The sequence below is a fragment of the Nyctereutes procyonoides genome, unplaced genomic scaffold, assembly GCF_905146905.1.
Source record: "Nyctereutes procyonoides isolate TBG_1078 unplaced genomic scaffold, NYPRO_anot_genome, whole genome shotgun sequence".
In the NCBI taxonomy this organism is placed as follows: domain Eukaryota; kingdom Metazoa; phylum Chordata; class Mammalia; order Carnivora; family Canidae; genus Nyctereutes; species Nyctereutes procyonoides.
Genome location: NW_026575043.1, coordinates 54,562,488 through 54,576,329, shown reverse-complemented (window position 1 = coordinate 54,576,329; position 13,842 = coordinate 54,562,488). Strand labels below are relative to the sequence as shown.

Genomic DNA, 13,842 nt, shown 5'->3' with positions numbered 1-13,842 from the left:
CGCCACCCAGGGATCCCTAAATTTTATTATTTAAGAAATACATTTCATAAAGCTATAGCTATCACACATAGTGATTTCTCCGATGGATCCGGGTAACGTAAACTGAAAGCCTCTGGAAAAGATGCATCATTCTAGATAACATTAAGAACATTTGAAGGGATACCTGGGTGGCCCAATCAGTTAAGCTTCCGCCTTTGGTTTAGGTCATGATCTCAGGGTCCCGGGATCAAGCCCCGTGGCAGGCTCCCTGCACAGTGGGGAGCCCGTTTCTCCCTCTCCTTCTGCCTTTCTCTTGTGCTCTCTCTTTCACGCATGCTCTCACTTTCTCGAATAAATAAATCTTAAAAAAATAAAAAGAACACTTGTGATTCATTGGAAGAGATCAAAATGTCAACATTAACAGGAGTGAGGAAGAAGTTGATTCCAACCCTCATTTATGACTTTGAGGTGTTTAAGACTTTAGTGGAGGAAGTACTTCAGATGTGGTAGAAATTGCAAGAGAACTAGAAGTGGAGTCTGAATATGTGACAGAATTTCTGCAATCTCATGATCAAACCTTAAAGGATGTGTGCCCCAGAGTATAGCATAGTGACTGGCACACTGTAAACAATACATTTTCTTTCTTTTTTTTTTTAAGATTTTATTCATTTATTCATGAAAGACACAGAGAGAGAGAGAGAGAGAAAGAGAGAAAGAGGCAGAGACACAGGCAGAGGGAGAAGCAGGCTCCATGCAGGAGCCTGACATGGGACTTGATCCCGGGTCTCGAGGATCACACCATGGGCTGAAGGCGGCACTAAACCGTTGAGCCACCGGGGCTGCCCAACAACACATTTTCATCTATTAACTCTGAGTTCCTCTATCCAAGGCCATAGGCAAATGCAAGTTTAGTTTTTGGAAAAATCTGTACAGAAACATCCCTAAAACTTATCCCACCATTACTAAGGCAAACATGTGAGAGAAGTAATGGTCTATAGCAGAGAGTAGTGTCCTCTAAATTACATGGCTCTCCAACACTGGCAGTATAATTTGAAACGTGATCTGATTCCCTTGTCTTCTTCTCTCCTCTTGTTGCCACTTAAAGAGACTGACCGTTCTATGCCGAGGAAGCACGTTTTAAGAAGCAATAGGTATGTATCATATACAATGGAATATTATTCAGCCATAAAAAATAAAGTCTTGCCATTTGCAACAACATGGATGGATCTAGAGAGTATTATGTTAAGTGAAATAAGTCAGAGAAAGACAAATACTATATGCTTTCACTAATATGAATTTAAGAAACAAGACAAAAAAGCAAAGGGAAAAAGAGAGAAAGAAACCAAGAAACAGACCTTTAGTTATAGAGAATTAATGGTTACCAGAGGGGAAGGGGGTAGGGGCTTGGGTAAAATAGGTTATGGGGATTAAGGAGTTCACCTGTGATGATGAGCAGCAGGTGATGTATGGAAGTGTTGAATTGCTATATATAGCAGTTGAAACTAATATAACTGGAATTAAAATAAAAACCTAAAATTAAAAAAAAACATAATTTCATTTAAGCCCAGTAGAGGGAACCAGGATCTCATCATATCTGATGGATTCCTCCATCCTCGCACTAGATATGTAAATACTCTAAATTTGACATTACTTGTAGCTTTCAGATTTAAAAATTTAAAGCCTGAGAGTATTGTTAATAACCTTGATGACTATGAATAACGTTAACATTCTTCAATATCAAACAGAGGTGACTAATAACAAATGCATCATCCTAACTACTTTGTATTCTTTTGAAATACTAACAACTCACCAAAGCCATAATCTTTATTCTCCTAAAATCCCAGTGAGGCAAATAGCTATTGAATGACTACCATGTATAAAAAAGAATTTATAATAGGGAAGACGAATAAGAATCTTCTACTCAACCTTATATTTGTATAATGCTTTATAACACAGAAGTACTTTTATATACATAATGACATTTCATCCTATTTTTGTGATGAAAACACCAAAACTAGTATTATAACAGGACTTATTTAAGGTCAGCTAAGTGGCAGAAACAAGTTTACTTCTATTATTAAATTAGTAAAAAATTGGGACGCCTGGGTGGCTCAGCGATTGTGCATCTGCCTTTGGTTCAGGGCATGATCCCTGGGTCCTGGGATCGAGTCCCACATCAGGCTTCCTGCATGAAGCCTGCTTCTCCCTCTGCCTATGTCTCTGCGCCTCTCTCTCTCTCTCTCTCTCTCATACATAAAAAAATCTAAAAAAAAATTAAAAATAAATTAGTAAAAAATTTATGTGTGAATTTATTTGCCCCAAATATCCCCTACATTAGTCTAAAACAGATCCAAAAGGTAACTACAAAGTCTCAGTTTTCAATCAGGCGCTTTTTTGTTTTTTTATTGAATCCTGAGACTAAATAAGATCTCAATAGCTTATTTAGTTCACTCTTTCCAAAAAAAATGGCTCTTTTTCATGGCACCTTGGATGTGGTAGGCTGCTTCATGATGAAGCTGAACATCTCTTTCCCAGCTACTGGCTGCCAGAATCTCATTGAAGTGGATGATGAATGCAAAGTTTGTACCTTCTATGAGAAGTGTGTGGCCACAGAAGTTGCTGCTGATGCTCTGGGTGAAGAATGGAAGGGTTACATGGTCCGAATCAGTGGTGGCAATGACAAAGACACGATGTCTTAACAACCCATGGCCATGTCTGCCTGCTGCTATGTAAGGAGCATACATGCTATCATCTGAGGAGGACTGGAGAGAAGAAGCGCAAATCTGTCTGGGGTTGCATTGCAGATGCCAATCTCAGTGTTCTCAACTTGGTCATTGTGAAAAAGGCGAGAAGGATATTCTTGGACTCACTGATACACTGTGCCTTGTCACCTGGGGTCCAAAAGAGCCAACAAAATTTGCAAACTTTTCAATCTCTCTAAAGAAGATGATGTCTGCCAGCATGTTGTGAGAAAGCCCCTAAACAAAGAAAGTAAGAAACCTAGAATCAAAGCACCTGAGATTCATCGTCTTGTTACTTCATATGTCCTCCAACACAAACATCAGTGTATTACTTTGAGGAAACAGCACATCAAGAAAAATAAGGAAGAAGCTGCAGAATATTCTAAACTTTTGGCCAAGAGACTGACGGAGGCCAAAGAGAAATGCCAGAACAGATCACGTAGAGATGGAGCTGTCCTCTCTGAGAGCTTCTACCTCTGAGTCTAGTCAAAAATGAGATTTTCCAAGAGTGACAAATAAATAAGAAATACATACACAAAAAATGAAGATATCTAAATTTCAAATATGGCTTTCTACTTTGTAAAATCATCTTGAAAAGATGGTAGCTCAAGCTTATGATAGAAAATAGAAAAAGAGGATAATCAAGTATAAATATACTTTTTAGATGACATTTTTGAACAAATTCATTCTTATCTCTATGTAGACAGAACCCATTTTCTGAGCAACAGAAAATAAGATGAGATAATTCCACTCTAAAGTAGACTCTAGATGTCCTAAAACACTTAACAGGACAGGTAAAGCTACCTCTAACATACAGACCTAAGATACAAGGGATTCTTGCTGTTGTTTAGAGAATTTACCCTTAACAAAGGGGATTAGTCATGACAGAAATCTGTTCTACTACAGATCAGACATGGTGCAATGGCATTAACCAGATGTTGGTTAGTACACCATGGCTAAATGAGATAAAAGCTAGCTGAAGTAGGCTAACATCAGAAATCTACCCATAGAGAATGCCTTAGTGCCCTTAAGCATGGGATTAAATCCAGAGAGGTCAACTATCAATTAGCAAAAGTTTATTTGAGCTCCTATAATATTTAAACCAATAAAAGACCCTCAAAATCACAATAATAATATCATGCAAACCCCCAGCCACTGTAAAATGTAGGCCTTAGAGTTAGGCAGGCTAAGTACAAAAGGTCAGAGAGGCAGTGAGAATATAAACAAGCAAATATCATGAAGTTTAATCCTAGATAAGAGAATATTTTTAATAGACTGCTTTCTACCAGATTCAGAAAGTAATAGATCAGTAAATACGGGGAGGAAACAAAAGGCCTACAAGTGAATTCTGTTCTTAAGGAGATCAGCAGATATCCTATTTTATCTCCAAAAAGAAGAAAAACAACAATAGTTCACACTAAGGGCAAGCACTTGGCAGTTGTTACTGAACTTAATCTTCATGACAACCCTAAAAATCCTAGCAGTATTCATCTTACATAGGGAAACTAAGATTTAGAAAAGTGAACTTCCTTGAAAATCATATAGCTAATAGGTATCAGAGCTGGGATTTGTTTTATTTTAAGATTTTATTTATTTTTCATGAGAGGCACAGAGAAAGAGAGAGGCAGAGACACGGGCAGAGGGAGAAGCAGGCTCCATGCAGGGAGCCCAACGTGGGACTCTATCCCGGGTATCCAGGATCACACCCTGGGCTGAAGGTGGCACTAAACCACTGGGCCACTGGGGCTGCCCTCAGAGCTGGGATTTAAACCCAGATCTGTTTGACTCTGAACTCTATGCTTTAACTCCAGGCTACAAATTTCATGCTGTTTGCAATCCAACTTGGTTTGATGTCTCTAAAGTATCTGACTAGCATATTTTTCTAGGAAATGAAACCTGGTTCATTCACTAAGAAAAGGTGACTGCTGACACTTCAACCTATGTCAAAATAAACACCAGAATAGAGAAGCAGACTGGGACAATATCTAGCACTATCATTTTTCCCTTATCTTGTTTCTCCATAGTAGCTATCTCTGATAAACAGAAATATTAGCACAGCAATACTTCTATATCCTTTTGGAAAAAGCATGGAATTTGTTCCTGACCCCAAGACTGATCTGGGGGACAACCATATACAATCAAATTAATAATCCTTTTGGTGTAGATCTAATCACCTAACAGAATTAAAAGTTCTTAGCATCTTAAACTATGGATCAGATTTCATCTTTCAGAGCCAAATGCTATAGCTTTCTGATTCTGTGTTATTGTGGCATGATAACATTCATTCAATGGTTGGCTGAGTTCTCTCTCTCTCTCTCTCTCTCTCTCACACACACACACACACACACACACACACACACACTGGTACTTAGAAAATCCCACATCTCAATTTATTAATCAAAGAATGAAATTATTTGATGGTCTAGTTCTCAAACTCACTTTGCTTCTCAGGTAAGTTCCAGAACAAATGATTAGCTCTTGATAAATGACTGATTTCTTCTGTTCCGGTTCACTGAAGACACATAAAGGCGCCAGAGCTTTCCTGAGCCAGCGTTTACCCCTGACCAGCTCTGGGTCTCCTACAAAATCTTTTCATTACCTAAATCAAGCAAGAGCTCAGTAATTCCAGGCACATAATAAAGTAATGACATGGAGACACCTGGGTGGCTCAATGGTTAAGCGTGTCTGCTCTTGGCTCAGGGCGTGATCCTGGAGTTCGGGATTGAGTCCCATATCAGTTTCCCTGCATGGAGCCTCCTTCTCCCTCTGCCTATGTCTCTGCCTCTCTCTGTTCTCTCATAAATAAATAAATAAAATTCTTTTTTAAAAAAATAAACAAAGTAATAACATGACACGCCAGGGTGGCTCAATAGTTGAGCATCTGCCTTCAGCTCAGGGCCTGATCCTGGGGTCCCAGGATTGAGTCCCACATCAGGCTCCCTGCCTGGAGCCTGCTCCTCCCTCTGCCTGTGTCTCTGCCTCTCTCCCTCCCTCCCTCCCTCTCTCTCTCTCATGAATAAATAAAATCTTTTTTAAAAATTAAAAAATAAAATAATAACATAAGAGATTAATAAGCTTGGGATGCCTGGGTGGCTCAGCAATTGAGCATCTGTCTTCAGCTCAGAGCATGATCCTGGAGTCCCAGGATTGAGTCCTACATCAGGCTCCCTGCATGGAGCCTGCTTCTCCCTCTGCCTATGTCTCTGCCTCTCTCTGTGTGTGTCTCTCATGAATAAATAAATAAATAAAATCTTTCAAAAAAAAACCCAAGAGAGATGAATAAGCTTGACTCTAATTTTCATCCCACACCCACCTCAGGAGAAAAAGCTCAAAACAAAACAAAAAATCCGCATGTCTTGAAGCCACACCCGAAACCTGGAAAAGGCTTTGAAAACCTATGTAGTACAATAATTTCCAAATGCTAATTCAAAAATTCGTGGTGATCCCTGACAAAATAGGCATTGGTCTAAAAAATACTGGAAAAAAAAAACCATAGGTGATGTAATTAAATTTTTCATACAGCTAAATCTACTAATTTAAAGAGTCCATGCTCTAGTCTGAGATTATATTTTGCCTAGATTTTTAGTATAAATTGTTATTCCTTTTATGGAATTAGGTAGTAGTTGTTTAAAAGTATTCTTAATTTAGCAAAATAGAAGGTGAGCAACAGTATGACAACTCACACTTTTCTCTTTTACTCATTAGTAAAACCCTGAAGTCTAGGAACCAGTGAACCACTTATCTGGTCTATCACCTGGCAAATCCATTTCACATGGATGAAAATTACATACCTATTTGATAGGGAAACACCAAACTGACCCTAATGATTTATTCCTGTCTAACAATCCTCAAGGTTTCTACCCAAACTAAATATTTTCCTACAACTGCTTAAGCTCATTTTCTTTCATTCTGCTTCAGTGGAAATAATAACTACTAACTATATTCTAAAACTCTTGCACTAATTTGTTTCATTAAGACTTTACTTATTTACTTATTTATTTGAGAGCATGAATAGGCAGAGGCTTTTTATTTATTTGAGAGCATGAGGCAGAGGAGAGGGAGAAACAGACTCCCTACTGAGAAGGGACCTTGGGATCATGTCCTGAGTTGAAGACTGATGTTAACTGACTGAACCACCTAGGCATTCCTTGGCACTAGTTTTCAAAAAGGTTTTTTGAGAAAATCCTTTTTGAAAAAAAAAAAAAAGACTCTCCCTGTTCAAAGAATGAAACTGGAAATCTAAATTAAGTGACTTGGATATCTTGTTTATTTATTAGATCAGGTAACTAGTCCTTTCCTTACTATGACTCTTGGAAAATCTAGGACCTCTTCATCTGCTTGTGCAACTAAGGTATGTCCCCACCTCCTCCCACTCCCAATTTTTTTCTCAAGAACCAGTTAGAGGACAATTTTGAAAATCAGAGACATTTAATCTAAACTGGCTGAACTGTGAAAGTCAGGGATAATAAAGGAAGGTGAACTTACACTTTTCATTTGTAAACCCCAGGTATACAAAAATGTGTTTTAATTTTTATCAAGAATATGTATTAATTTTATAAATTAAGAAAAATTTTAATGTAGAAAAACTGAAAAAACAAAATTGTTCCATTTTTTAGTAAAGTATATATTTCTTAGTCTCCAGGTCTCTAAAGAGTATTAAACTAGGTACCAGGATCCTCTTATAACATGAAGAGCGAGAGATAAAAGAGTTAGGTTTGGGTTTGCTCTTGTGACATAATAAATATATGTTTGGTATCTGCTCCCTAGTTCCTGACACAGAGCTCTTAATACCCTTGGGATTTCCTGAGTGATGAGAATGATAAGTGCTCTTACACAGAGCTCCTAAATCCTTTGAAATTTCCTGGGTGATAGGAGAACTTTTTGTTCTAATGTACTTGGTGGGCTCCTGAATAGCTGTAGGATAGAGGCTGGTTACCAGAAAGATCAAATCATGACTTCAGGCTTAGAACTTTCCACCCTACTCCCCAATCCCCAGGATGAGGAGAGAGGCTAGAGATTGAATTAATAATTTATCATGCCTACAAGCCTCCATTAAAAAAAAATCTAAACTACCGGATTCAGAAAGCTTCTGGGCAGGTGAACACATCCAATTCCAAAGGGACAGAAGCTCCTGTATTCAGGATCGTTTTGGACTTATGTATCTCTTTATCTAGCTATTCATCTGTATCCTTAGTTACATTCAACTAGCAAGAATGATTGTCATAAAAATCAAATGATTTCCTCAAAATTATATGAATTTCAATAGCAAAACAATGCAATAATGATTGTCATTTCTGATACCCTTGCTAATGGAAATACTTTGCTAATAGATGTAGAAAATAAATTGAGATAAAGCACAGATGCCCACATACATAATTCAAAGTTATGTCAGCTTGATGTTGAATGTATTCCCAGGGAGAGCTTGGTGGTGCTATTCACAGGCTGGGGTACACACTGCCTCTATAATGGCTTGCTGCAAAACAAACACTGAATCTTATTTTTGCTTTTTGCCCTTTTCCACAAAGGCCAAAATCCTCTTTGGATTTCTTTTAGTTAGCAAGTACAAGTACTCATGTAGGTCTTTTGTAAAAGCAAAGAGGTGTATAACAAACTTTTGAAAAGGTGGAGATACCTGTATTTCACGCTCTCCTAAAGTTGAATAAATGAACCAGTGGACTATTTCATCTAAACTGTGTGTGTCAGTATAAAGAAAAGACCCAAGTTAAACAGTATTTTTTTTTCTCCAAGCTGGTAGAATTTATCAGGAGGGAAAACAACAGGGAATATTGAAACATTAATCTGAAACAGTCTAGACACTCTTCTATTCTAAAGATTATTTATTTGTTTGAGAGAGAGTGTGTGTGTATACACAAACAGGGGGAGTGGTAGAGGGCGAAGGAGAAGCAGGGAGCCTGATCCCAGGACCTTAGGATCATGACTTAAGCCAAAGGCAGATGCTTAACCAGCTGAGCCACCCAGGCACCACGACATTTTTCTATTCTAAAGAATAACTTAGATATTTATTGAGAGCTATTTAAATAAAATATTCCCCCTAAAACCTCCAAGTTAACCCTGAATACTCAAATGCTGAAGTTTTTTCGGCTAATTCTGTCTCAAGCTTTACTTATGAATTTCTACTTTTGGCCAAAATGGTGTAACAAGAACTTCCTGGCAAACAAACAAAAAAGACAGACAAAATATTTCAAACAATAGTTTCAAGACACTAGACACTAGATAACAAAGTCAGTGATCTCTGAAACATGGGAAACATGAGATAAGCCATAGGACTACCTCAGCTTACTTACTTTTATTTATTTATTTTTAAGATTTATTGATTTATTTGAGAAAGAGCATGTATGTGCCTAAGCCAGGGAAGGGGCAGAGGGAGAATAAAAAGGAGAGGGAGAGAATCTCACACAGACTCCATGCTGAGTACAGAGCTGGATGGGGGCTTAATCTTACAACCCTGAGATCTGAGCCAAAATCAAGAGATGGCCACTTAATCAACTGAGCCATCCAGGCACACCTACCTCAGCTTACTTTCTAAAGAGAGTTTCCATGCTATAGTACAGGAAGAAAAAACTGAGGCAGAGCTTGGTAGACTGTGAGCTGAGGAGATAGAGATGAGAGGCCGGAGCCACCTCTGCCAGCAACATGTTCAAGGTAATTCGGAGGTCTGTGGGGCCAGCCAGCCTGAGTCTGCTCACCTTTAAAGTCTATGCGTCACCTAAAAGGGACTCACCTCACAAAACTTCTGTGAAGGTTAATGAGCTTTCACTCTACTCGGTTCCTAAGGGTCAATCTAAATATGTGGAGGAGCCAAGGACCCAGCTTGAAGAAAGCATTTCACATCTCCGACATTATTGTGAGCCATATACAAGTTGGTGTCAGGAAATGTACTCACAAACAAAGCCCAAGATGCAGAGCTTGGTTCAGTGGGGGTTAGACAGCTATGAATATCTACAAAATGCACCTCCTGGATTTTTTCCAAGACTTGGTGTTATTGGTTTTGCTGGCATTGTTGGACTTCTTTTGGCTAGAGGGTCAAAAATAAGGAAGCTGGTGTATCCACCTGGGTTCATGGGACTAGCTGCCTCTCTTTATTATCCACAACAAGCCATCGTATTTGTCCAGGTCAGTGGGGAGAAATTATATGACTGGGGTTTACGTGGATACATAGTTGTAGAAGATTTGTGGAAGGAGAACTTTCAAAAGTTATAGGTAAACATTGGAAACTCCATGCATTTTCTACAGAAAAATGGCAGAGAAGTCAGTACTGAATGTAGTAAATTGGCTTTCTTCTTCAGGAAAAACTATACCAGGCTTCTTTGTTATCTTGGGTGATACCATACTACCAGTGGACTAATCGGAAATCCTTTCACCTAGAGATAATGTCCAGCATTAGAACTCCTGGTTCTCATGTTGCTATTTATGTACATAATTAAAATTCTGAATTAAAAAAAAAAGATAGAGATGAGAATCCAGGAAGACTAAGGCTGCTAGAGTTCATAGAACAGAGTACTGGAGAGAAAAGAGCTGCTCAGGGCATCCTGGATATTTGCAGAGGGTCTTCTGTAATATTCAGCCAAGTACTGATTGGTGCATGTGTGTAAGGGAACTATTCAAAGCTGAAAGAACCATCTGAAAGTATTAGAAAATGGTATCTAGAGTTCACATAGGGCCAAAAATAGTTCCTACTACCAAGATTCAAAAAACTGATAATTCAACAGGGCATAAGGTATTCAGGAAGGCGTTGCCTCAGTTGTGAGAAATAATTAGCCTGAGACCAAGCATCACTCCACTAACTAAAAAAATCATAAAAGCAAGATCTGAGAGATTCAAACTATTTCTAAGTAACTTAACTGCATCCAAGGATAAAATTCAAGAATGATTATAGGTACACAGGAATATCTAGTGTACTCCAAAAATAAAATTCACAGTGTCTGACACCCAAAGATTAGATGGAAAGAAGGAGGAAAACATGACCCACACAAGAATAATCAATCAATTGAAACCTACCCACAGTTGAAACAGATATTAGAATTAGCAGTAAAAGAAAGTAAAAGTTATTAGACTCTATTCCATGTTTTTAATAAGTGAAAATACAGAAGGTATTTTTAAAGACCTTATTTAAGCTGTTAAGCATAAAAACCAAAGTGGACGAATCAAAAATATATACAGATTAGACACTGCAGAAGAAATTACTAATGAATCTGAAGGCATAACAATAGAAAATATTCGAAATGAAAAACAAAGCAAAGAAAGAATCCAAAAATTGAAAAAAGCATCAATGAACTGTGGGAAAGCTTCAAGCAGCATTATATATATAGGTAATAGGATGCCTCAAAGGAGCAAGTGGTGGGGAAAATGGAAACAGAAAACATATTTGAAGAAATAATGGAAAAAAGCTTTCCAAATTTGATGAAGACTAGAAATTCATAGTTTCAAAAACTCAATTAATCCCAAGGAAAAGAAACATGAAGAAAATTACACCAAGGCCCATCATTATCAAATTGCTCATTTTAATAGAAAACCTAAAAAGCAGCCAGAGGAAAAAAGATGCAGAAAGGAACAAAGATACAGCATCACATTTCTTAAAGGAAACTGTGTGAGCAAAAAGACACTGAAGCAGTACGTTAAAGTACTAAAATTTTCTCAATCTAGAAGTCTATACCCAGAAAATATACTCTAAAAAAAAAAGGCAAAATAGACATTTTCAAACATACAAAAGCAGACCCACAATGTAAGAAATGTAAAAGAGTGGGCAGCCTGGGTGGCTCAACGGTTTAGCACACCTTCAGCCCAGGGCATGATCCTGAAGACCCGGGATCGAGTCCCATGTCAGGCTCCCTGCATGGAGCCTGCTTCTCCCTCTATCTGTGTCTCTGCCTCTCTGTGTGTGTGTGTGTGTGTGTCTCTCATGAATAAATAAATAAAATCTTAAAAAAAAAGAAATGTTAAAGAGTATGCTTCAGGCAGAAGCAAATGTTATCACATAAAAATCTGAATCTACATAAAAGAATGAAGAACATTGTAAATAGTAAGTATAAAAGATTTTTACTTATTCTTTAAAATCTCTGCAATGATAATTAAATGTTTGAGCAGATATAAAAATATATTATGAGCTTTACAATATCCATATAAAATATACATGACAAGAGCATAAGGGCCAGGAGAGGAGAAATGAAAATATTCCATTGTAAGTTTCTCACCCTGTATGTAAAGAAACATATTACTTGAAGTTAAACTATGATAAGTTAAAATGAATTCTATTAACCTTGTAACAGAACCACTAAAGTAATACAACAAAGGGTTTTAATAAGACAATAAAGGAGATAAAAGATAATAATAAAGATAGTACACTAATCCAAAGAAGGCAGAAAAAGAAAGAAAAGGGAACAAAGAATAGAACAGAAAACTAATAGCAAAATGATAGATTCAACAAAACAGTACAATCAAATTAAATGTAAGTGACCTAAAAATACAATGAAAGGGCAGAGATTGTTGGGCTGGATAAAAACAGCAAGACCTAAATATATGCTGCCCACAACAAGTATATTTTAAATTAAAATATACAACTAATTTAAAATTACAAGGAAGAAAATATACCATGCTAATGATAATTGAAAGTGAAACAAGAAGAGAATAACAAAAGTGAAATGCTTTATAAATATGAGAAAAAGGTAAATTACAGAGCAAAGAATATTACCAAGGATAAAAGTCATTTCATCATGGCAACTAGTTCATCTAATTAAGACAATACAAAAATCTTAAATTTGTATACCCCTTAGAAGAGAATTTCAGAATACATGAAGCAAAAAATAATGAAACTAAAATGAGAAATAGATAAATCCACAATTATTATCAGAAAAATCACTATCTCTCACTAATGAATACAATAAGTATACAGAAAATCAGCAAAAATTTAATAGACTTGAAGGTCACTATCAGTCAATCTAACATAATAAACATCTATAGAACATTCCATCTAATGACAGAAGAATACATCCTAAAATCCATTAAGTAACCTCATAGGATTGTGTTAGCAAAAACAATCTTTAAAAAGAACAAAGTTGGAGGACTCACACTTCCCAGTTTCAAAACTTAGTACAAAGTGACAATAATCAAAACAACGTAGTCCTGGCTTAAAGACAGACACAGAGGGACGCTTGGGTGGTTCAGCGGTTGAGCATCTGCCTTCGGCTCAGGGAGTGATCCTGGGATCCAGTCCCACATTGGGCTCCCTGCAAGGAGCCTACTTCTCCCTCCCTGTGTCTCTGCCTCTTTCTGTGTGTGCCTTTTGTGAATAAATAAATAAAATCTCTTTAAAAAAAGACAGACATATAGAATTAATGGATCAGAATGGAGAGCATGGAATAAAATGTCACATGTACATCATATGACTTTAAACAAGAGTGGCAAAATCATTTAGTGAGAAAAGGATAGCCTTTTTAACAAATATTATTTAAAAAACTAAATATCTACATGCACATGGACACTTACTTTATGTATATACAATAATTAATTCAAAATCAAAGACCTAAACCTAAGAGTAAAGCTCCTAGCAGAAGACATAGGGGAAAACTTCATGACATTAGACTTGGCAATTATTTCTTGAGTACAACATCAAAAGCACAGGCAACAAAGAAACAATAAACTGAACCACATCAAAATTAAACATTTCTATGCATCAAAAGGCATAATCTACAGAGCGAAAAACCAACCTATGAGAGAAGGGAAGAGCGTATTTGTAAATCATGTATTTGATGAGTAATTTTCACAATATATAAAGAACTCCTATAAATCAATAAAAATGAAAAAAATAAAAATGGACAAAAAACTTGAATAAACATTTCTTCAAAGAAGATATACAAATGGTCAATAATCACACAAGATATTCAACATCACTAATATTACTAATCTTTAAAGAAATACAACTCAAAAACCACAATGACATGCCACTTTACTCCCATTAGGATAGTTATTTAAAAAACAATAACAACCAGAAATAACTGTTAATGTGGATATAAAGAAATTAGAAACTTTATGCAGTGGAACTGTAAGATGATGCTGCTGTTATGGAAAACAGTACAGTAGTTCCTTAGAAAAATTGAACATAGAT

At 36.8% G+C, this 13,842-nt stretch overlaps 2 protein-coding genes across 6 annotated transcripts in view; one reads left to right on the top strand and one right to left on the bottom strand.

Moving 5' to 3' along the window:
- The window catches only part of TMEM116 (transmembrane protein 116), a 109,249-nt gene that overhangs the window by 63,348 nt on the left and 32,059 nt on the right, over positions 1 to 13,842 (bottom strand). The gene's annotated exons all lie outside the window — the stretch shown is intronic.
- Positions 9,357 to 10,178, top strand: LOC129508388 (MICOS complex subunit MIC26-like). The gene has a single exon (XM_055323369.1). The coding sequence runs from the start codon at positions 9,375 to 9,377 to the stop codon at positions 9,939 to 9,941; it is 567 nt and encodes a 188-aa protein (XP_055179344.1). The 5' UTR covers positions 9,357 to 9,374; the 3' UTR covers positions 9,942 to 10,178.